The 22802-nt window shown below is 48.5% G+C and overlaps 6 protein-coding genes across 6 annotated transcripts; 3 read left to right on the top strand and 3 right to left on the bottom strand.

The window, feature by feature from the left end:
- Positions 1 to 35: 35 nt before the first annotated feature.
- On the bottom strand, positions 36 to 2015 carry C8Q69DRAFT_394515 (tryptophan synthase beta subunit-like PLP-dependent enzyme; the record flags this gene model as incomplete). Its single annotated transcript, XM_028627655.1, has 8 exons — positions 36 to 175; positions 269 to 504; positions 580 to 701; positions 761 to 1121; positions 1183 to 1243; positions 1299 to 1389; positions 1456 to 1579; positions 1630 to 2015. The coding sequence occupies 8 exons, from the start codon at positions 2013 to 2015 to the stop codon at positions 36 to 38; spliced, it is 1521 nt and encodes a 506-aa protein (XP_028488650.1).
- Positions 2016 to 3235: 1220 nt separating this feature from the next.
- C8Q69DRAFT_489400 (MFS drug transporter) lies at positions 3236 to 5780 on the top strand (the record flags this gene model as incomplete). Its single annotated transcript, XM_028632106.1, has 10 exons — positions 3236 to 3334; positions 3398 to 3531; positions 3599 to 3848; positions 3912 to 3988; positions 4044 to 4206; positions 4270 to 4482; positions 4553 to 4643; positions 4701 to 4956; positions 5037 to 5090; positions 5161 to 5780. 10 exons carry the CDS (start codon positions 3236 to 3238, stop codon positions 5561 to 5563), a joined length of 1740 nt encoding a protein of 579 aa, XP_028488649.1. The 3' UTR covers positions 5564 to 5780.
- Positions 5781 to 5793: 13 nt separating this feature from the next.
- C8Q69DRAFT_449449 (hypothetical protein) lies at positions 5794 to 8102 on the bottom strand. The gene is made up of 2 exons (XM_028629369.1): positions 6933 to 8102; positions 5794 to 6799 (listed from the first exon to the last, which is right to left on the bottom strand). The coding sequence occupies exons 1-2, from the start codon at positions 7667 to 7669 to the stop codon at positions 6169 to 6171; spliced, it is 1368 nt and encodes a 455-aa protein (XP_028488648.1). The 5' UTR covers positions 7670 to 8102; the 3' UTR covers positions 5794 to 6168.
- A 4107-nt stretch (positions 8103 to 12209) lies between these two features.
- On the bottom strand, positions 12210 to 13760 carry C8Q69DRAFT_393586 (hypothetical protein; the record flags this gene model as incomplete). The annotated part of the gene is made up of 1 exon (XM_028627644.1): positions 12210 to 13760. A coding segment is annotated over one exon (1551 nt), but the record flags the coding sequence as incomplete, so codon positions are not given.
- Positions 13761 to 15556: 1796 nt separating this feature from the next.
- On the top strand, positions 15557 to 18056 carry C8Q69DRAFT_494412 (putative UPF0016 domain protein). The gene is made up of 3 exons (XM_028632210.1): positions 15557 to 16476; positions 16535 to 17450; positions 17510 to 18056. The coding sequence occupies exons 1-3, from the start codon at positions 15865 to 15867 to the stop codon at positions 17575 to 17577; spliced, it is 1596 nt and encodes a 531-aa protein (XP_028488646.1). The 5' UTR covers positions 15557 to 15864; the 3' UTR covers positions 17578 to 18056.
- Positions 18057 to 18746: 690 nt separating this feature from the next.
- Positions 18747 to 22674, top strand: C8Q69DRAFT_449437 (hypothetical protein). Its single transcript, XM_028629368.1, has 3 exons — positions 18747 to 19237; positions 19456 to 20752; positions 20823 to 22674. Exons 1-3 carry the CDS (start codon positions 18892 to 18894, stop codon positions 22180 to 22182), a joined length of 3003 nt encoding a protein of 1000 aa, XP_028488645.1. The 5' UTR covers positions 18747 to 18891; the 3' UTR covers positions 22183 to 22674.
- Positions 22675 to 22802: the final 128 nt, after the last annotated feature.

The raw sequence follows: 22802 nt of genomic DNA, 5'->3' as shown, positions 1-22802 counted from the left end.
CCGATAGACATTAAGAGAAACACTTTTTATCAGATTCATTTTGCCAAAATACTCCGAAGTTGGCTGATGCCACCCCGCATACTCCATGCTTCAATTCCCTTGGCCCGCAACACACTCGTGGCCACGCGTGCAGTGTCGCCCTCATAGTCCACCACAACAACCTTCAGCTTGTTTTCTAGTAGGTAATCCAAGGTAATCTGTGGATGCTGTTCTTTTTCTTTGCCTACTCCAAACACCTCAAGACACGGGATCCACTTGGCAAACTTACTCCGGCGTGAGATCTTCCTGCTCTGTGCTGTTGAGGACGGTGCGAAAATGCCGTCTAGTTCCAGCCATTGGTTCTTCAGGAGAGATGAGTCTGCAAATGGCGATGGATCCTTTTCGTGGAGGGAGGAGATGGGAAAGTGGATGCTGCCCGGAAGATTCCACGTTCCAAAGGACGGTTGATTCCGGAGATCCAAGATCACCGTGTCTGGTTTGAGCTGCGCCGAATTGAGGTCAATGCTATTGAACCCACGTGCCCTGTCAAGCGACGCTTCTGAGCTGCCTTCATGTTGAACCTTCTCGGTGACACCTAACTTCTCGTCTTGATAAGTATCAAGGCGGGGTTTCTTGCTAGAGGAATATGCTTTATTGAGGACTTCATCGGGCGTGACTTCCCATGCCTCGTCATAGCGGTACTTGTCGACTCCGACCAGGTTCTGCATGTAACCATCAGCTTTGCTATTCACCTCGGATGCAGGGAACAACATCGACTAACCTCATTAACGATGGGACGGAAATGCTCTTCCCCTAACTTATCGAAGTACTCGTCGACATACTGGTATGGCAAATCACAGCATAGGAACACGCAGTGGATTTCTCCATCTTCGCCCGCCAGTTCGTGAAGATTCCCGTCCTTCTTCCTCTTCTCGATGAACTGGAACAGACCCTGGAGATTGAAGCCTGAGGATGGCCCGCAGAGAAGGCCCTCTCTGATGAGCTCCAGAGAAAGGCGGAAGGAGTCATATGAGCCAACATGCTCAATGGAATCAACAGCCTTGCGCCATGGAAATTCAACCGGCGCCAGCAGTGCGTACGATCTGGGCCCTGGGACCCGATCACCTGCAGCAGTACACACGCTGTTTTGGGAAATCATTAGGAAAAATTCTCATAAGTGCAGCGTCACAAGTACAGACTTACCCGACAGAGTGGATCGATGGCTTTTGACTCTTGAGATATGTGCCCGTTCCTGTCATGGATCCTTTCCCACTCACTGCGTCAGCACGTTGTCTGCAGGAAGGACATTTTCTACTCACCTGATGTCCCCATGCCGGTACAGAACACGTTTATCTGAGGAAGTTGCTTTATGATTTGCGGACCTGTCCAACGGGAGTGCGCATCTGGATTCTATAGGCGATGCCTATGTCAGTCTCCTGAATCTGCGACAAGAGGACTCCAAGCTCGCTCACTCACCAATGGATTCTCGTACTGGTTTGGATTGAAAGCGTCATCGCTTTCCTCTCCTAGAGATTTGGCTTTCTGTATGCCACCTCTGGGGTCAGCTGGTTCTGGTTGAGATGGTCCTCCAAACAACGTTCTAGCATCTGTCAGTGAGAGTCATTAGGCTCAGGCATAGGGCTGCTATACACTTCCAGCCCGAACAGTCGCATTAGTCGGATCTTAGTGGTGCTTGTCTTGTTGCTCAGATAAGCTCTTGTGTCATCGATGCCATGCAGCACCCTTGCTAGCACGGCCATTGAAATGATCGTCGATCCCGAGCTATACTCCACGATGGTTTGTGTGCCCTCTTTGATTCCGTTTCCTTTCTGGAGCAATCGCAGTGCAGGCAAGGATTTGACGTTGTGTATAGGAAGCATAGTCATCATTTTCGCATATATCCGGACGCCATCCTTGCGGTAAGGGTTCAACTTCTCGGGTATCTCAACCAACGGTAGGAACGGCTGGCAGTCTGGGTTATGATAGTCGATCAGAGACTCAGGGCCCGTATAGGTATTGAGAGGGTTGTTTGCCATCCTGTCCTCTGGGGCCACGAACAATCAATGATATGGATACAACAAGAAGTCTCGTTTCCGACTGACAGAAATACGATGTGCGGATATGTGGATATTTATCTGGGCTCTTTCCATCACAGGACCTGCGAAGCTTAATGTGACATCGCGACTAGGCGCAAAGAAATTTCCCGTCTGGTCGACCGGAAGATTCCGTCCAAGACGCTCACAAGGTGGCCCTCATGCCCCTCGTGGGGTGATCCTATGGAGCAATGTCAAAAAAACCGTCCCGGAAGGTACTACATCTCGCTATACTCCGAATCGCACATGCTCCATGACCGATGCGGCCGGGGTCTGAAGAAAGCCCAGCTTTGAAGCTGGGCAAATTTAGCTATTAGTCAAGGATTTTTCTTCACAAGTGCACATCTCGTACTCAATCATCCACTCACAGATCTCGAAGGACGATCGTCTGCTGTCGGGCAAGTTATAGTTGTTGAGTTGAGGACCCCCGGACGACGCTTTACGACTCTTGGCGACTCACAATGTTCTCAATATCCCGCGTTACTGCGTCTTTTCACCCTCGAATGAACGCAGTCAGCACCAGCTCGCACCTCTCGAAGCAGGTTCGATTGTCGATCATCACGGCTGACAATTCACTGCGTGGTCAGGCACAGACAAGTAGAACGGCAGCACTTTGTAGCCATAGGTCTCGGATCCAATAACAGCGGGCTGTTTTCTCCCGGTGTGGATCGATCGACCATAGAAACCTGAGCAAACTCCCTCACGCTAAGCCCGCCAGTGCATACAACATCAACTTCTTGTAGAAGCACAGCGGAGGGATAATACTTCTTTCTTGCGATATCCTGCGTTATCCCCATCAGCCACTGTTGTTGGTCCCATCCTGCCATGTCCACTTTCCTCTGTTCAAGCTACAAAGGTAGCAGGGCTAAGACATTGTCGGGTGCTCTGCGTACTTGGCATCGGTCAAGGTACCCTGTGAAGGGTCCGTAGATCGGAGACGTGGGACGCTCTGTTTCTTCAGAGTCTTCTCTAGCAGCCTTCTTTTCTTAAAAAATTTTACATTGGGTTGTGATTCTTTTCTCCTAGAGGAGAATTATTGCTCTGTTTCCTCAAGACACTTATCAGGTCAGCTGGACTCGAGTATATCGAGCCAAAGCCTCTTGGGCCTATGAAATAACGGAAACTCATCAGGAATCTGTGAACATTGATTTCCAGGGCCCAGTATGGGAGGTTCCTCTGCTGCCCCTCAGGTCGGTGCAGCAAACAATGCCATCACGTTTAACGAGCAAACTCGATATGTGACCAAGGGCAAGATAATCACGGTATGAGATAGATGGATTCAACGTGTCTGCTGCAGGGGTACAGGATGCGCTGACAATGTGCAGATCTTCCTGGCATGCGCCAGTGTCGATCTACTTGCGCTGATGGACCAGACAACATTGGCAGCGAGTTTAGCTATCATCGGATCTGCACTCCGTGCAGGCAGTCAGACATCGTGGATCAGTAACGGCTACTTTATGTCAGTATCAGGGCTCTCAAGTTAGATATGATAAAACGAAATCCAACGTATCGCTGACTGGGTCTAGAACGTCGACGTCCTTCCAACTCCTGTACGGCAGATTCTCAGATATCTGGTCCCGCAAGTTTGTCCTCCTTACCGGTCTATTTATATTCTTTATCGGATCGCTGGCATCATCAGTCTCGAATACGGCTGCGCAGCTGATCGCATTCCGTGCTATAACGGGCGTGGGAGGTGGAGGGTTGATGACCATAGCTCAGATCATTGTGAGCGACGTGGTGTCGTTGCGGGATCGTGGGAAATATCAGGGGATATTGGTCCGTTGACTGATTTGATCCCTCCTACTTTCAGTATGATGTTTCTGACGGGGCTGGAAGTAGGGAGCAGTTGTTGCCTTGGCCAATGGCATTGGTCCTGTCATTGGAGGAGCTCTGGCTTCTATCTCTGAGGATTCATGGCAAGTCAAACCGTCTCTTCGATATTACCTCTGTGCAAGCTAATAAAGTCTGCAGGCGATGGATCTTTAGATTGAACATGCCACTCACTGCTTTCACGACCTTATGTGTTATATTTGTCATGCCGCTGCGGCCTGTCCAGGGGTCGTGGAAGAAAAAGTTAAAGGCGATCGACTTCCTCGGAGTCATTCTGACTCTGTCAGGTTCGACTTTGATTGTGGTACGTACTCTGACATTGCCATTTGTTACATAGACAACAACACTGACGAATATACTCCAACAGCTCGGTCTCACATGGGCTGGTGGTGATTACCAATGGAAGTCGCTGCACGTTATCCTAACGATTGTCATTGGGGGCGTCGTATGGATTTTGTTCTTTCTCTGGGAATGGAAAGGTCACCCGTTACCTCTCATACCGCTCCATATATTCAAGAGTCGGATGGTAAACGGTGCTTGCTTGACTATGTTTGTCAATGGTTGGAACTTTGTTGTCCAGGTAACCTTTTATCTCTATCATGTTGTCTCTGAAGCTGAGAATCCCTGCTGACACGTATCTGTTGACGTAGGTATATTATATCCCAACATTCTACCAGCTGCTCTATGGATACAGCGCAGTCAGATCCGCGACACTTCTGCTTCCTATTACGCTGGTTCAAAGTATGCATTCCGCCCATATCCACCTTTGTATATGACTCGAGTCTTACGGATTCATAGCCTTCAGCAGCACTCTTTCGGGTCTGATCGTCACATGGACTGGTCGCTACCGTGAGAATATCCTCTTCGGATGGGCTTGCTGGGCCGCAGGACTCGGCCTGTACTCCACCTTGGACGCCTCATCCGGCTTGGGCAAGCAGGTCGGCTATGGAGTCTTGACTGGATTTGGAGTTGGGCAAACACTCCAACCAAGTTTGGTTGCTATCCAAGCGGCTGTGCCGAGAAAGGATATGGCTGTAGTAACCGGAGCTCGAAAGTTAGTTGACCCCTGACTTCCTCATGACACTCATCACCACAGAAAAGAAAATAAACTAACATTTAATTGCCTATCACTAGCTTCATACGAAACCTCGGCGGCACAATTGGCCTAGCAATCGCAGGAACAATTATGTATGTCAAATCAAACACAATCCCTCTCTCACCTACCTTTCATATCTAACATATATATCCCCACACCCAGAAACAATTCCCTCCGCTCCGCCTTCTCCGACGTAAACTTCCAAGTCTCCGAAACAGAAGTTAACTCCATAATCAACGATCCTCTCTCCTTCCTATCCACCAAGGACGGTACCGATCAAAACAGCATCGCGATCCGCAATGCCCTTATCCACGGCTACAAACGCGGCTTCCAAGCCATGTTCTGGGTCATGGCCGGATTAGCGGGCCTTGCGTTCTTACTGGCTCTCCTGTTAATGCCGCAAATAACTCTTGATAGAGCTGATGATAAGAAGTTGAAAGAGGAGGCGAAGCAGGAGCTCAAGAAAGAGGCGGAGGATAAAAAGAGTAAAGCAGAGAAAGGGCAGGAGAAAACGGAAGGGGAACCGGCTCCGATGATGAATATAGATGAAGTTACTGAAAAGTAGGAGTTTGTTTCTTATGCTTTGGTATAGATGGAAGGAAAAAGATGAGTGCTTTTTTTTTTAATTTGGACCGGGTCAATAGACGGCATTCTTACTTCTGGACATACTGATGAACGATGATGCGATGGGCCTATCTGGGCAGGCAGATCCTAGAAATTAATGGATAGAATAAGAGATCCTTACGTTACACTATGAAAATTAGCATGGCAATAAATACAAGATCTTCTCGTATTTGCAGGCTACTAGCTAACTAATTAACAGGCAGGAAACATGATGAAAAGAAAAGGTAGTTACATTCTGGAAGCATAAGCTTCAAACAACATCAACAACGCCCCAAGAAGTAATTTCAGACAAAGCCAAGCATAATTGTTGCTGTCCGATTGAGGCGCGAGGGTATCATGATCCAACTCCGAGGATTGCGCCGATCGCATGAAGAAGAAGATGGTCGCTCCTGATACCATAAAAGAACAAGGATAGAGGTGCTAGTGCCGAGAAAATGGAAATACAAAGAAAGGTAGACGGGCAAGTGAGTCGGAAATTCCAACTGAGGTCCGTAGCTTGCCATGTGGTCTTATGCGCGAAGCAAGACTACATAAGCTGGCTGCCGATCACGCGCGTCTCATATCAGAGAGAGACAGGGAAGTGAATGTTTCTTCGTGAATCACACCTCCAGACATGGTGTGCTCTCTGATGTTCTGAGTTGGAGTCTGCGTGCCTGAAGTCTGAGCGGAGGAAGAACGAGGCTGCCAAAGACTCTGCTGCGCAATCGGGATTTTGCGTTCTGGTTCGCGACGAGGAGGTTGCCAGAGACCACCAGTCATGGCCTGATTGTCGTCTCTAGAGGTGGCCCTCTCAGTCGTTGCGTCCTCATCTCCGAAACGTTTCAGACAAAGCAAGATCCGAGCATCTTCTGGATACTCAACACGCGCGTCTTCGTCGACGACGCGATCTTCGATTCCGATATCAGCCCAGGGGTCCGTTTCAACGAGGGTTCCGTTCCCGTTGAAGGTGAAGTAGCGACCCTCAGAGAGGTGCATCCTCCATTTGCTACGGGTGCGTTGGGTGTCGAGATCGGCGTAACGTTTCTGACGTTCTTCAAGACGAGCATAGTGATGCTGGTTGTCGCCAATGAGCCAGGAGAGCAAGAGGGGTAGAGCGTCTGGGTCGTGAGCGGGTGATGGGAGGCAGTACTGCTTGTGCGCAGACAAGTGTTCATGCTGGCATTCGAAAGAACAGTATCTGGTGAAAATATTTGAGTAAGTACAGTCTCATGATTATTTTCGTGGAAGGCTCTGATGCGAAAGCAGGATAGGAATTGTGTTGCAATGTGAAGGTTGGATAGGACATGTGAGAGATAAACATATAAACATACCCAACTTTACGACAGGCAGCACAAGCGAAGTTGGCCTGCGACTTTCGACAGCAGCGACAGTCCTTGAACATCGGCATACCAGGTTGACTGATATCACTGGGGTTGTTGAAGGGCTTCTGCGAGTCGTGCTCGATCTCGCGAGGGCGTTCGATGAGGATGTCCTTGTGCATCATGATTCGTTGTGCGTATTTTTTGGAAAGCTCAATTCCCTCCTGATAGCAGCGTTCTTCACCGTTGTTCGTACAGGCAGGAAGGGAAACGTCGACAACGACGATGCAAGTGTTGCAGATGGAAGGGTCTTTGTTTGTGTTCTCGATGTCAAGGTCAATAGTGTCGTCATCATGGAGGACCTGTCTGCGCAGGAACGCAGTGTGCAAAAAGGTAGATGCAGGGCCAGAACACACCACGCATGACCACTTCCTGTCGGAGACCTTAGTCGAGGCATGCTCATGGAGGATAGCTCTGGCGAAGGCGAAGGTCTCTTCGCAGTATTCGTTCTCATAGACAGGAGTGTTGAAGTTGGACTCGATCTCGAAAACGCTTGCAGAAGGCTCCCGGTCCTTGGCTTCGAAGCGAGATGCTGGAAGAGGAGCCTTGAAAGCGTCCAGCACAAAAGCAACTGGTGCGCCGTCCACCGGGGGAGAAAGACGGTAGGGGACGTACACGCGGAAGGATACGTCCACCGTACTCTCCACGACGTCAGGAGTGGCCAGGTCTTCTATCTTTGATGTCAGCATCCCATTTCTTCACTGCAGGGCGGCTCTGCTTTGGCAGACAAAACCAGTTTAGCAGAGTCTGGGATAGCTTACCTTCAAAGAGCCAGTGTCCCCAACTGCTGGGCTCAGGGGCAGAGGTGGTAGCCATGCTGTTCTGTGGCTGGTTGTGAGCGTGCGTGATGAAGTGCAGGTGTAGGCAGAGGTGGATAGAAGGAGAAAGAAATTTTTTATAAACTGAACAGACACACGCAGATACAAGCAGGCAGCGCAATTCAGAAAGCTGCGGACATTCACGGAATTTGACGACTAAGCGACCCACGATCATGGCATTTGATAATATAGAACGACTAAGCGATGTCACAGAGCTAAGTGCTCCAGAACGTGCAAAGTCCATGGTTCCTGTACCCATAACGGGCATCCGGTGAAGCCCTGGCGCCATGATATATAGAAAATGGTGTATAAGATGCAGGGAACTCAAGAACGGATGCAAGTAGGCAGGCCATGGTTGGCCACAGGCGAAACCTTTCTGAAGGATAATATAGTCAGGAACGCAAGACGGGAGGAGGGAATATCCTCGACAGATCAGATCTCCCTTGAAGGAAATGGAGCTGAGGATGAAAAGGAGAAGTTGAAAAGGTAAATGATTCTTTAGACCCTTTTCTTTCCATCAGCTGGGGCAGGATTGTCTGGTTGAGGCCCCTCCAGCTCCTCCATTATACATGCCGTATTCGCCCTTCATAGCATGCGGGCCCTGTTAAGCCGGCCCTGACAGCTGGATTCATAGCGAGGCCAAATCCGGGAAACCAGTAGTTGCAGATTCTTCTTCAAGGGCGACAGAACAGATATTGGGCCACTTTATGAAAGACAGAGCATAGATAAAAGATAAAAAGTGAGGATTCTCCAAGGAATAAAGGACGAAAGCGGTTTGATTGAGCTGGATAAATATATAGAGGATGATGGTTTGTGTGAATCTCAGAAAAAGAAAATTTTCATTTATATAACTCACCAGCACCTGATTTGGCACAATCTGCGTGTGCCCTATCATTAACAATCCGCTTGTAAGAGATTAACCCCCCGCAGATAATACAAATATGACATGGGGCTGGATGATATGTCCAAATAAGGGTATTGTGAAAGTAAATAAGAACCATTGTCACTAACAATGAAGCGCAATGCCTCACCTTTTGAATCATATCAAGAACGAATATATTTGGCCATGATATACTCGAGTCGATGGTCGAATGAAATTTTCCGACTACTGACATAGAAGTGAGGACCTCATAGTGTCTGCGGCCAAGGCTTCTTAAGTTGGAGCTGGACAACCGCATTTCCTGAGCATGTACCGGAACAGCTTCTGGTGGACGCTTCCTTATCAACTCGCAGTATCAAACCTGTGGCCAGCATTTCGAGGATATACCCATGGCCATGTCATAGAAGATTTGGGACATATAGGGGCGCAACAGAGAATCAGTGGCCCCATTTCGAAGTATCAAGCATGATGCAATCTTTGCACATCGACAGGATACTCAGTCAGCCGACGTTCCTCGTCCAATTTGCTTCGGCCGCGAGAATCTCATCCGAGCCACCGATGCGTTAAGGCCGGCCTGTTCCCCAACTGCGCGGAAATATATCTGGACAAGCGCGCCGTCAGTATGGTATACTAGGTAGTTATCCAGGCTGGACCTAATCATCCTAGTCCCTGTGCGGTGAAGGCCTAACGCCTTGCGAATGGTTTTGGCGTCTCTTTTGATGGCCGTCGTAGTAATCACTTAGTCGCATATGGGCGCCAATCTTTGATAGTTGCTTCCCATAATTTCAGCAAAAGATAATAAATTAAGGAAGTTGACGTCGGACATTTTCTCGCGAAATTTCGCACTGCGGTTAATTGATATCCAACATTCGGTAAATGGGCAAGTCAATTTCTCCCGGTGTAATAATTCCATATCTTGTTCGAGCACTTCGTATCATTCCGGCTCTCTGTGCGCGAACATCCCCCATGGAGCTTATTGTTGTTTTTGTCGCGATGCCACGAGGACTCATTGGCCCCAATTTTGTCCAATGGGTCTTTCTTAATCGATCATTCGGGAGACCTTCGATTCAAAAAGAGTATGTGGTGGAATATACTGTGCATCCAACGGCAGGACAAATTGAGGACAGAGATATGTATTTCCGGAACCAATCTAGAAATATATCGATATCGGGAAAATGCTGCATCCCAGTCTGGAAGGAAACTTTTATAGAATGTCCTAGGCCGGACATACATTCCATCTCCCTGGGGGCAAGCGGAAGACGCACAGCAGTCGAACATGCTGATATCACTATTATGTTTATATTGATGCAACAGGTCGTAGGATGGTTCCTTCAATTTTTCCGTTGCATTGAGACGAGGCCATGTTATGAATCTCTATATTGCTTCCCACGTAAGGATTGAACATCAAACGAGGAAGGGGTGGTCGAAACGCTGCAGGGTATATAGCAGCAATCTGTTCGATGCGGTGCATCCCTTTTCATGACGAAGGCCGTGGCGTACGATTCCAGACGGGAGTGGAATAGGGATCAGTTCAGACGGAGAGAAGAGAGTGCGCGGTTCCCGTGATTTTTTAAAGAGAAAACAAAACAAATGGATATCATATAACGTCACTCGGGAAGCATGGTAGACAATGTTTCGCCGTTACAAACCATGGAATACATAGATATATGTCGAGTATCCCAAAACAATAGTTTTACCCGATGCCTTCCAATATCTACTACTTTGCATATTCATATCGTTGTCCGTGCCATGGATATGCCATTGACAATGCGGATTATGACACAGTTTGTGAGAGAGGGGACAGTAGTACCACATGTTGTGTTCAGGGACAGTTTATCTTGAGCGTGGTCTTCGACATTCCTCATATTCGACGTTGATGCATATATTCTTCTGATCCTCCATATAACCATAGAAGGCTCATCGTATCTTCTGGCCTGTGGTTCCAGTCTGCCTTGGAAAATTAAACTTTGACAGATATCTATCGACATTCTTAGACACCGTATTGTCTCTGGTCCGATAGGCAAGGCAGCCCAACGTTCTCCGTGCCTTGTTGGTTCAAGTGATCATTGCAAACTATTATTGTAAACCCAATAAGTGTTCAGGGATAAGTTGGCAGTTGTATAACCGATGGGACCCAGGAGCCCAGTTCAATGAAAGCGTAGCCGAGGACGATAAATTGCGCAAACACAATGACCTCGTCTCGTATATAATGGATTGGTAACCTTGTCATCAACAGCATGATAGATGCTTTATATAATAGCACACACAGTGCACAATAGGGCACAAAAACGGCCCCGGAGGATGTCGTCCCATTGTCGACGACAATATACCATGGTTTTCTGAAGGATGCCGTTCCGAAGGAATCCATAGATTGCTCGATGCCTCTCAACTTCGGAAACGGAACGGTGTCTCGCGGCCGCAAACAGAGCGGGTACCACAACCATTCAACTCTTCGATGGGAACCCAGATCTTCCCTCCCCAGACGTTACGATTGGCCATTATCACTGAAAAATGGAACGCCTGTGGTAATTGATCCAGACAGCTCTCGTGCATCTTGCTTATAAAGGTCGAAGGTGGGATTATATATCTGCATAGGTTACTTCGTCTGAAACCTCTGGGATCATCTTTATGCCAAGAAAGTGGCCACTGAGCATCAAATTGGCCCTGGCTCTAACTCCAGAAAGAAAAAGAGATTCCTTCCGGATTGAGGTCGACCATTGACAGGGTTGATAAAGCGCATGGGCAAGAAGCGATGATATGAAATAATTATGATGATTTATATAACGGCACCGTAGCTATCACTTGAACGTAGATAGCTTGGTCGATATTCTCTCGCGCTTGTGAGAAAAACTCAGTCTCATAAACAAAGTCCCGGCGGAGGGCAGAACAGAAGACTCCTGTCATTGACCATTCGAGGGCCGCAACTAATGGGCCCTACAAGGATGGGGGGTGTGATATACGACTGCAAGAATTATACAAAAGAAACAATTACGGGATTTTGATTTATGTGGGAGAAAAAGGTTTGGTTGTGTGCGATACAGAGAATGATGCCACTATGGAAAGACTTTAAAAGAGAGCCATGAATAATTTGGCCTAAATATGATTCATGGAGTCCTTGAAGGCAAGGTCTACCGAATAACCAATTCGGTGAAGTCATATGTTGCCTTTTTCCTCAGCGTTCAAAAAAAGATTAATACCATTTTCGTGTTCTCGTCGTCATTCGTATCATCAATGCATTTATCGTTGCAGACATCGTCATCAGAGTCGGGGATCCGTTTCGTCGCGGTCCGAGGAGAATTTTCCACGCTACCAGAAAGACTCATCTCTGTCATCATCGATAGCGGGAAGACGAGGCAGTGGCCGGTTTTGGTAAGCCATTTGCAGGTTAGCCAGGGTAGGACGAGGCAACCGTCGGTTCTGAGATACAGCTTTCAGATCCTCGGTCTGAGGTAGATTAACCAAGGTGGGAGGCTTCTCCAGCAGCAGAGAGGTATCCATGGGCTCCGCACAAGGTGTTGTCCACAGTCCAGGATCAGCCTCCGTATCGTCGCTTTCCGAATCTGAATTATCCCCTGCTCTCCTATACCCGTGTTTCCTGAGGAATTGTCGTTTGATCAGTTCCTGGCTAAAGCACATTTCATGCCAGCGCCGTAGCTTTGTGATTGTCAAAGTGCTATCTTCAGGATTTTCTCCTCTGTCTGCTTTCTCGCTCATGAGACCTTCAGAGCCCATCTTCTGAAGAACCAGCTGTGAGTCGTTACGTGCCCATCCTAACCCATCTCGCAAGCTTGGAAGGTCTGTGTCAGGTTCCAACCCAGGAAACTGCATCTGCAGACTCTCTGGTAAAACAAGTTTGATAAACTCCCGCGCGGCTGTTCTTGCAACATCTTCGCATATGGTTCCTGGTGCACAAATAGGAACGGCAAAGTCGAATATGTGTGCTCTCTTGTTGGACCCGAAGACTAACTCCGTTTCTGGGAAATTCCAGGAGCCCTTCACAAACTGGAACATGGCCATGACAGCCTTCCTGATCGCTTCAGATTGCCAGTGCACTGAAATGGATATGGGATGGTGGAGTAAGCATGTTGCCTTGACGAGCTCAGAACAGATGGCGCATCGGTATTCCGTACTGCGAAGAATGTCTTCTTCAAGCGAAGCAAGAACCCGACAGCAGTCAATGGCCAAATCAGCTTTGTTCTTGAAAGGGTTCGGTAAAGTATCTTTTGGCCAGATGGAAGAGAAAACAAAACAACTAAGGCAGCCACGCGGAGGAGGATCAACGATTTGAAGCCGTGGTCTGCCCACAAGGATAGCTGCGGTGATTTCGCACTCTTCATCTCGAGGTGGATTAGGGGATTCATTTTGGCGTCGAGGAGGCCTGGGACTAGATTTCGTGACGATGTTGGACTGCTCAAGATCCCCTCCTTCGGCGTCGCCATCATTAGGAGAAGACGGTTTTGATATATCACAAGTCTCAGCCAGTCTGGACTCAAAGGCTTCTCGCAGCCTGGTAAACTTGAGCTGACCCTCGCACAGAGATTCGATGTACGCCTTGACGTTCCTCGAGACTAGGTCATGACACTTATTTTTGGGTGCACAGACAGGAGCCGCTATTGCACACAGATAAGGTCTGTCATTCAGGAAATTGCTGGTAGCCCGGTATTTGTCAATAATAGACCCAATATCGGAAGTGTAATAGGCAAAGGACATCATAAGCCTATAGAGAAGGGTGAAGTCTGGAAGTTCAAGATAACCATTCCTTGTGACACAGATAGGACGGTGAACAAAGCTTTGTGCTGGCATATGACAAACTGCGCATCCGTCTTTCTGACGCATGATAATCTGATCGCCATACTTGACTGCGAGTTTTATTATGACGGGGTAGATGGGATATTCTGCACCTGTCCCATTCTGCAGAGCTCGTTGAGGCCTTTCAAGACCGCTAGAGGGTGTCCTTGGCGAAAGGTCACTAACAGGTTGATCTTGGAAGAAGTGATCTGGGACCGATGCGTCGAAATGTACATGGTCGAAAGGTTTCAAGGAAATGCCGGGACAGCCAGAGAAGACACAGAACCAGATAGGGCGGCACCTATTCTTCTGCTTCTGGCATGTGGTACTCGGGCATGTACCGGCATTTGTACTCTTCTGCTGGTCTATGGAAGCCATCCTTGAGTTCTATATATACACGATGTCAGTCAAATCGAAATAAAGGGACACGAGACATACTCAGAACTTATCGCATGATTTGAAAGTGGCAGTAGAAATGAGTGCTATATGAACACTACTGGCGACCGTGAGCAACAGTGAGCAACAGTGACGTTGATACAAAAGTGAACTTGAGGATATCGATATGCTCCATGCAAGACCATTCAAGCCATACAGAAAGGATATATGATCAGGCAGGGAACAAACTACATCGCCCTGACTACAGATCTTTGTAAGTCATACTGCTCAAACGAGACACCAGAAAGAGATGATTGAGGATATGAATGAGGAGAAGTTCTTGATGCTCTGTAATCCTTTATGACCCCCAATAACCATGCTAGGTTTTTACGCTAAGTCAGAACACAGAACGCTGATTGGCGAATGCCTATATGTTGTGAATCTCTGTTGACGGAAATCCGCACTCAAAGAGATTCAATTGCATTGTGAGCAGGTTTTTGTGAAGATAGCCTGTCTATACCCGTCCCTAACCATGCCAGAGCGATGTTATCCGGTTTGGTGATATGATCCTTTTCACCCAATCTGTGCGGAATTCTCCAAAGATTGACGGAGAAAGCCGGCGGTTTCAACCAAAGTGACTCTGGATCTATTCCTATATCGCATGAAGTGATTCTGCTAGCTCCTGGCGGGAAATCCAGGCTAATATAATCTGTATACGTCATTTCCTTCGGCAAAACGATAAGACGTGACCTACCCATTCCATAATATAGTCTTCGCCGTCTGTGCTAGTAGTTGTCTATGTCCTTCGCTTCTTTCTGAAACGGTACTGTACATTTGTGTAAACTCTTTCCTTCGAGTACATGTAGGTTCTCCATATTAGAGGTTTCCTCTGCTATCTACAGACAGAATCAGCTTATTTCTTGATATAGTACAAAGTATCACTCAGCTGAATTAGAGCCAAAGCAGTAGTTATCACGTCCAAAGTATAACTTAGTAGAACCTCGCGTATGTGCACGCATTCTCAATTAATACCTGATCAATGTAGAAACAGTACGCATGGAGAGAAATCTAGTGGTCTAGCAATTATTTCTAATCTGTGCGTTCTCAGAAGCAGAGAGGATATGCTCCATAACCGTAGGATAGTATGGTACAACTTCTAGAAATGCCTTCGAACATGTTGGGATAGAGTTGCTGTTTGGCATTTACTTAGAGCCCTCTGCACCAGGGTGTTAATTAATAATCCTAGACATGTAACTACGCGTCATAAACGCAGTGGGAAGAAGAAATCAGTATATCTCTATTACAGATGCGCAAGATTGGTCTTCTCTGGTCGGTTACAAATTTTTGACAAGTGCAGGTCCAACTTAAACTCGCGCTATATTGTTAAAAATAGTACAGCTATGGCTTCGAGACCGGTGCTTCTTAGCTTGAAACATTTAATTTGCTAGTGATTGAGTGATTGTATGAAATAGAGATCATTTCTGGAGTGATGATGGGAGTATACAGGGAAGACCAGCGGCTTATAGACAAAACAATGGACAACAACCATTCAGCGATGTCGAAAACCGCTGTTGTATACCTGTTGGACGTTATCGTGATCGTGTCCAAGACTCCAAGGAAGATCCATAAAATCAAGCGCGGATTTAGCGGAGACGCCGCGCGGGTCTAGCCGCACTGGACACACGTGATGTGGAGAGACCGGCGAAATCCCTTGGGAGAAAATACTCGAGGATGGAAAAGACAACATCGCCTTTTATCCCCTAATCGGCTGGGCTTCAGACCCTCCAAATGACATTTAGGAATCATTATTGATTATTTTTCTTTTCGATTCGTTCCTTACCTTGGCCGCCCTGGCCGTTCTGTCTTCCTTACTCCGCAATTAGCCACCGTCAAGACCACCTCACGCGCAAAGACACTCGCTCGGTATCTGTACGATTGAACGTCGCCCCTCGTCCACAGCTTCTCTGTCAGCCTTAGTGTGATCAAGAATTTCTGAACCGACGCTTCTAAGCTACCATCCGCCATGAAATTCGCCCGCCTCTCCCCTTCTCTCGCTCTGTTGTTACTGCAGGTCATTCCCGCGGCCATTGCTGAAGCAGTACCGGACAACGGTTTATCAACACCAACTGCCCTAGACCGCCGGGAAGCATCTTCAGCAGATGTACCTCTTTCAGCACCAGAAATCTTAGCTTCACCCAAGGCAGCACCGAAGGGAACGCTGGACGCTCCGATAGATGGTAAGGATGGTCTGCCACACCAAGGTCCATGGGTCGAAACCGGCGCAGAACGAGACCGTAAGAAGGCAAAGGAGACGGATCCCAATGAGGCTTTGATAACGTCGGAAGAGAAGGTGGCTACTGCGGAAAAACTGGCATCGGACGGCAAAGCCATCCCACACTCAAATGACGGTGTGATGGACGATCCGCATAGGTTGGGCCCCAAGGAAGGCACGCGGGGAACAGAGGGTGGTGTATCAGAGAAGAGCAAGACCAGCAAGCTTGTGTCCGACAAGGTGCCGGGAGCACCAAAGGAAGCTCCGCCACTTCCTCCCAGCGAGCAAGTCAAGATCTCGGCGGCGGATGACAGCTCCTCCAAGGATACGAAGACCGGTGATAGTGGAGCGACAATCCTAGAGGTGAGAACAATGGAATGAACCATGATTGATCTTTCTTTTTCTGACCTCGATGATATAGAAGCCAGCAGACCTCCCCGAAAAGCCTCATGATATCCCCCTCCCCAAATCTCCTGCGCCTGTGAAGGGCGATCAACTGGCTGTTGGCACTCCCAAGTCGTCCAAGGGCAAATCTTCCTCGTTGGATGCGACAATCCCAATGGAGGAGAGCAGCGTTATTAGCCCCATTCACTCTCTAATTCTATCTTTTACAATGATAATCTTCTCCGAGATTGGCGACAAGACCTTCCTCGTCGCTGCACTGATGGCCATGCGCCACCCTCGCCTGCTCGTTTTCTCCGCTGCGTTCTCGGCGCTTATTACGATGACTGTCCTGTCCGCAGTGTTAGGACATGCAGTTCCTACGCTGATCCCAAAATCGTTCACCAACTTCCTTGCGGCCATCCTGTTCTTGGTTTTTGGTGCGAAGATGCTGAAGGAAGCTCGCGAGATGTCGCCGGATGAAGGTGTCGGCGAAGAAATGAGAGAAGTAGAGATGGAGCTGGAGGAGAAAGAGCAGCAACAGAGCCAGATGGGTCGACGCCGCTCTTCGATCAGCCCGTATGCCCTGGAGGCTGGGCGGGTAGGCGGACGACGCAAGTCGCGGTCTTCGGCTAACCGTCTGCCATCGCCGCCTGACAGTCCATCATCCTCCTCTTCCCGGAGTTCTTCTCCCGCTCCCAGCGCTAGCTGGCGCAGCGTCCTCATCGGTTTCAACAATTTGTTTTCTTTCCTCCTGACTCCTGCTTGGGTGCAGACGTTTGTCATGACGTTTCTAGGAGAATGGGGAGACCGCAGTCAGATCGCAACCATCGCCATGGCTGCTGGACAAGACTATTGGTGGGTTACGGTCGGAGCTATCAGCGGTCACGGTGTTTGTACTGCGGCTGCAGTCATCGGAGGCCGAGCTATCGCAGGCAAAGTCAGCATGCGTGTCGGTATGTATATCTCATCCCATTTTCTGTCATGTGCTGTTCACATACTGATCTTCATCCAGTGACCTTCGGCGGCGCTATCTCCTTCCTTATCTTCGGACTTATCTACTGTTTCGAAGCGATATACTGAGTTCGCGATGAAGCGATGCTTCTTTACTCAAAAGTGCCTTGGAAGCAGGGTTTAAATATAGACAGGACACGGTATCGGGTCTTTTCAGTTTTGTAGTACTTAGTCTTACTTCGTTTAATAACCGCACGGGTGCTTCTTTGCTCTTTTCTTGGTGTACGTTTTCTCTTTTATTCCCACAGGCATATTCGAACAATTCGTGGTGACTGCTTAATGCGAGGATGGGACAATATAATTATAGACCAACCCTGGGAGGATGGTATCATGACCGAGGCACACAATGGAACTGCGGCATCACAATATAATGAATCAGACAGTACGCAATGTAATTATAACATGACAGATCGTGGCACACAAAATTTAAGGGGGCATCATGTGGTCCCTAGATCTTCGCAGGGTATTTGAAGTTATCCCACCGATCGGATCGGTCTAGTGAAAACTACCCAAATGCCACCAGCCGGAATCGAATTCCAACTACGGTCTCAGGTATATTATTATAATCAGAGCCAGTTTATCTTCGACAGACAGGTCTCAGACAAGTCCTAGACAGGTGATGCAGATGACAACAGGCCTCTGTACGCATTTTGCCCATACTCCTCCGCATACCTAGTCTCTCTTCCTAGGTATCATCGGCCCCGACGACGCCGCCCTGGAGTATGTATACATGTTAAGGCCGTTGGAACCTATGCTGTAGCTTGATGGTTGAGAAATCATATGTCCCTGTTCATTCTCAGTAGCTCTGAGCTCTCTAACAGTCCTCCCCTTCTCTTCATCTCATCGCGTGTCTGATCGCCACAAATACATTCAACTTGGAAGATAGATCAGATGGATCTTGACCATCTTACAGAAGAACAGTCAGGTCGCAACTGCAAGATAGATAAATTGATGCCTCCATTAGCGCAACTTCACGACCTCCAGTGAACTGTAGACACACCGTTGACGCAGTATCAGTATGACCTCCGGCGATCTCTTTCCTAACTGGGTAATTTCAAACCCTAACCCAATAACCCTTGGTGCCTTGTTGCCTGATATATTGTTAGGGTTTAGGATTATGGGTTAGGGTTACGGTTATGGCTAAATTCTGATTGGTCAGAACCCCTGATCCCCACTTTTACTTGGCGTCCAGTGATTAACCTAGGTTAAGAGTAGTTGTCCTCACGCTACAGCATCACCAGAACACAAGTGCGACCGACGATCATCAATAGAAGAACCTCCCCTATCGCTCGCCCCCTTTTTGTTTTCTTTCTCTTGGTATTTTCTCCTGACTACCTTCTCTGTACTGGTTGGTTGGCAGCAGCATACTTTGCCGCGTCGTGGATGTCGGCGTTCATCAACCCACTGGAGAAGTTTCGCCTCCGCTCCTCTCCGCCCGCGATGGCGCGCCCCGCGACGCGTCAATCCTCCGTTGCCAGCGACGGCATCAACATGGCCGCCACGGCAAAACAGGTCGATACTCCAACCTCAAAGAAGTTAAAAAACCGTTCATCGCGTTATAAATCACAGTCTGTCAGTCCTTCAAGGCGGCGAACCACAAGAAGTCAGAGTCGCGAGCTCGAAGCAGTCGGCCTGAAGAGCCATGCTACAGAGATCGGGATCCCGAAAAGTTCGCTTGACAGTCGACATGGCGCACGTGGGAAAGCTGAGAGGATGGCAAAGGGGAAGGGTAAGTTCCTATTGTTGCTTTAGAAATAATCATGTTCTGCCTTCGAACCTCGACAATGTTCTACACATACGCGTTGAAGGCGTCATCGTATAGTGTCATAATTCCCTTAGTGCAAAGTGGCTACCGTCATTGCCCGATCTTGTTGTTATGCTCTCATTCACACAGAGCGTTAATATGCTCCCTGGATGGAACGCTCATTGTCTGATGATTATTCACAGAACTTGCTGTTGTCGAAGAGGAGTCTCCAGTCCACTCTACGCGTCACTCCATGGTGCGTTCAGCGGACAATACCATCGTAGAAGAGCTCCCTGAGGAAACGGTAAACATCTCTGGGACGACCTTCCTCCCGACTGATTCTGATCATGAGTCCGGGGAGATGGATCCATATATGATGGTCGAAGTGCTCCCTGATCTCCAAAGAACGGCATCCAGCGTTCTCGAGTTTCTGTTGCCTGCGGCACAGACTAGTACCGATCTCCTAGATCTGGCAAAGAAGCTGCAGGACCCAAAAAGTCCCCAGAGCAAAAAACTCGACCGTCTTCGATCAAAATTCATAGGGGAAGCAAAGTACTTCGGTAACCAGACATACATCGATGTCGCGAACGTGTCACGGACCTTGCCATCCGTCAAGCCTCGTAGTATCCCCGGGTCAGCCCCAAAGCGATGGCGTCCAGATGGGATCCTATACAAGGCAAACTGCGCCCGACTCGCTCTGGAGGTCCTCACCTCTCGTCGCGCAACGGAGCATGTCCTCTACGATTTGGAAGGCAAATTCCCGATGCCTTTTATGAGCGGTTTGGTATTTCATGGCACCACCAAGGGAAACCCTACAAGTGGCAAGAGTACTACGCACCAACTGACTTCCGACCTGGCTCTGGACCTCAGGACACAGTTCCTTAAGATGAAGCTAGAAGCGCGAAAACTGGATGACTTCAACCCGGAAGGCGTCGTTGAGGACGTCTTTTTTAATGAACCACTTGCAGACGATGACGAATCCGGCGACCTGGAACTACGAGGCTTCAATCTGGCAGAGCTCCAAGATGAGGATGGGTGTCTACCCAAAGACATGAGGAAACAGGTGAAAGCACGCATCCACCATATCAGCCAGTACTTTACTGGCAGTCAACCTCCAGTGGAATATGAAGGCCTAGAGTCGGCATTCCCGTGGTCCGAATTCGTTGTCGCGGTAGGAAGATGGTTGTACAAAAGAAACGAGGAAATAGACAAAGAGCTGAAGGCCCAGCCATCCGTCGAGGATGTCCGTGATGTACTCGAACAGGAAATCACTAGACGGGGTAGTTTCGGCAGTTCTGCAGGGGAATCATCGCAGGAACAAGACGCAGGAACGCCCGTTAGAAAAGATCCTTCAATAGTTCATGAATCCCAGCCCCAGCAGCAACAAGATGTGGAAGGCTCCATCGGGGAACAGTCTTCACCACCTCGTGGATCCCAGCCGCAGCAACTTAGAAAGGAATTGCTGCCTGCCCCCGAGTTTGACTTGGGACGAGCAAAAGGGTGAGTTTTTCGATCAATCCCAAAGACGAGTGAATTCCCCAAGACTGACAGGTTGTTCACGAACAATTAGTTCATGGTTCAAACGCTTCGCAGTTCAATATATTCACCGACAAGAGCCACGACGAGAATCCCTGATTCGCGCCACCTCTGATGCGCCAGAGCCTAGTGACACATCTGATTTTGCAGGGTTCATTTCCCAGCACGCTGCCAAAGCATCTGCCACCAGTGTTGTTCCCGGCCGCAATGTTCTCACGGAAATATCTCTGAGACCACAGTCCAGAGATGGGCCCTCTATGTCGATGTCGCCCGATCCACGCCGCACCTTCCGGGGGCAACCCGCGCCTCAACCTGAACAAATTACTGTTGCTGACTCTCAGTGGGAGATCACTCTAAATGATGATGATGATGACTGGGACCTACGACCTCCTAGTCCTTCTGCCCGCGCTGCTCCAAGAGATCCTAAGCGGCTGGCACCCGGGACTCGTAATGATAATAATAATACTACTACGAGCCAGAGCAGGGCTCGAGAACCTGTGGTGAATATTCCTTCCTCGAAGCAGATATTAGCCGCAGCTATGCAACACAAAGCTTCGTCTGGGAAAGACGAACGAGGCCCTTCTTTTATTGACCGCCAGGCAAATGCCCACAGGGTATCTCCAATAAATATTGGTTCTGAGACCCCTAGTGCTGGACCGAGCAACCCGAGGAAACGCAAACACACTGCTGATCACAGTGATGAATCTGGCGAAGACGAGTTCAGCCAAGATCAGCGAGTTGTTGATGTGCGGCGGAAAAGAACCGAAAAGCCAATTCTCTCTCCGTCAAAGCGTGCAAGGCTTTTTGACTATGATGTGTCTGACAATGATGCTGAGAGGCAACTTCAAAGCACCCTTGATGAGACTGTGCGGCGAACTCCAGAGGTAGCATCCTCTCATCGAAGGCCCAGTCAGGAGAGGACAACGCCTGTTGAAGATCGATCCCACCATCGTTCCCACATACGCAATGTGATGGATCGGTTTTCAGCACTCAGTGGGCAGCCAAGGACCCAGAAACCTCATCAGACATCCGAACCTAAACCTAAACCCGTTGAGAGCCGCCCTGCATATCCAGATTATTCTCGCGCCCGTCGACGATGGAGTAATGAAGAGAATGAGCGACTCATCTACCTGATCGAGAATTATGGCGTTAGTTGGGCAACACTCAAAAGAAAGGATGACGTGATGGAAGATGGGCCCAAGTTAGAGGACAGAGATCAGGTGCAACTGAAAGACCGAGCCAGAAATATCAAGATCGAATATATCAGGTTTGTGCCATCTCCCGTTGTTCTTCCTTTGTCATCTTGCAGTACGTACCTGGGTCGACTTTGTACTAATGAGAATTATCCAGGAACGGTTATGAGCTTCCCAGAAACTTTGACAAGGTCACGCTGAAAAAGACGGATATCGATCGGCTTCGCGCTATCGGGCGAGAAGTTAGTTGAGTTCTTGATCCTGTTGCGTGATGGCTTCGTCCACGTCGCACATAGCTCCAGGCTGGCCATTTGAACTTGACGGAAAGGAGAACAGGTCCACATCGCACTGTTGCTTTGCTTCTTGGTTATCTACGTTGATTTGGTTTACCTTTTGGTCTTGATCTTCGCTGAGATACCCCACATTGCGTCTGCATGCCGTTGCTACTTGTATTTATTTTGCGTCTGTAATAATATTGCGCGCACGTTAGAAGGCTCTCCTAATTAAAATTCCTCTTCGACCAGAGTTCTCCGGTCCCCAGTAACACTGCGGTCGTTTCCATGCATCAGCCAGGAGTATAAGAGTAGCACATCAGTTCGCTATGGTACTTCCGACATTTCGAGTGTCCTGGAACGATTGTGTAGTACCGCGCTTCCGAGACAGTGTTCCAATTGTTCTGGTTCCCAATTCCGGTAGGTAAAAAGGGAAGTAAGTATACGCAGGTGGGTCCACACAAACAAAATTTGGTTATCCGTGAACGCAAAATTGATACTACTCAAGAAGACAAAGAATAGATAGTAATTACCTTCTATTGTTTTGAG

This window comes from Paecilomyces variotii, assembly GCF_004022145.1.
Source record: "Paecilomyces variotii strain CBS 101075 chromosome Unknown C8Q69scaffold_1, whole genome shotgun sequence".
In the NCBI taxonomy this organism is placed as follows: domain Eukaryota; kingdom Fungi; phylum Ascomycota; class Eurotiomycetes; order Eurotiales; family Thermoascaceae; genus Paecilomyces; species Paecilomyces variotii.
This window is presented reverse-complemented; position numbering and strand designations above follow the sequence as displayed.

Coding starts and splice junctions, on each gene's coding strand:
- C8Q69DRAFT_449449 (XM_028629369.1), bottom strand. CDS start 7,669: ATGCTGACATCAAAGATAGAAGACCTGGCCACTCCTGACGTCGTGGAG. Junction 6,800..6,932: donor GCTGCCTGTCGTAAAGTTGG/GTATGTTTATAT, acceptor TATTTTCACCAG/ATACTGTTCTTTCGAATGCC.
- C8Q69DRAFT_494412 (XM_028632210.1), top strand. CDS start 15,865: ATGAAATTCGCCCGCCTCTCCCCTTCTCTCGCTCTGTTGTTACTGCAG. Junction 16,477..16,534: donor GTGGAGCGACAATCCTAGAG/GTGAGAACAATG, acceptor TCGATGATATAG/AAGCCAGCAGACCTCCCCGA. Junction 17,451..17,509: donor CAAAGTCAGCATGCGTGTCG/GTATGTATATCT, acceptor ATCTTCATCCAG/TGACCTTCGGCGGCGCTATC.
- C8Q69DRAFT_449437 (XM_028629368.1), top strand. CDS start 18,892: ATGTCGGCGTTCATCAACCCACTGGAGAAGTTTCGCCTCCGCTCCTCT. Junction 19,238..19,455: donor GAGGATGGCAAAGGGGAAGG/GTAAGTTCCTAT, acceptor GATTATTCACAG/AACTTGCTGTTGTCGAAGAG. Junction 20,753..20,822: donor GACTTGGGACGAGCAAAAGG/GTGAGTTTTTCG, acceptor ACGAACAATTAG/TTCATGGTTCAAACGCTTCG.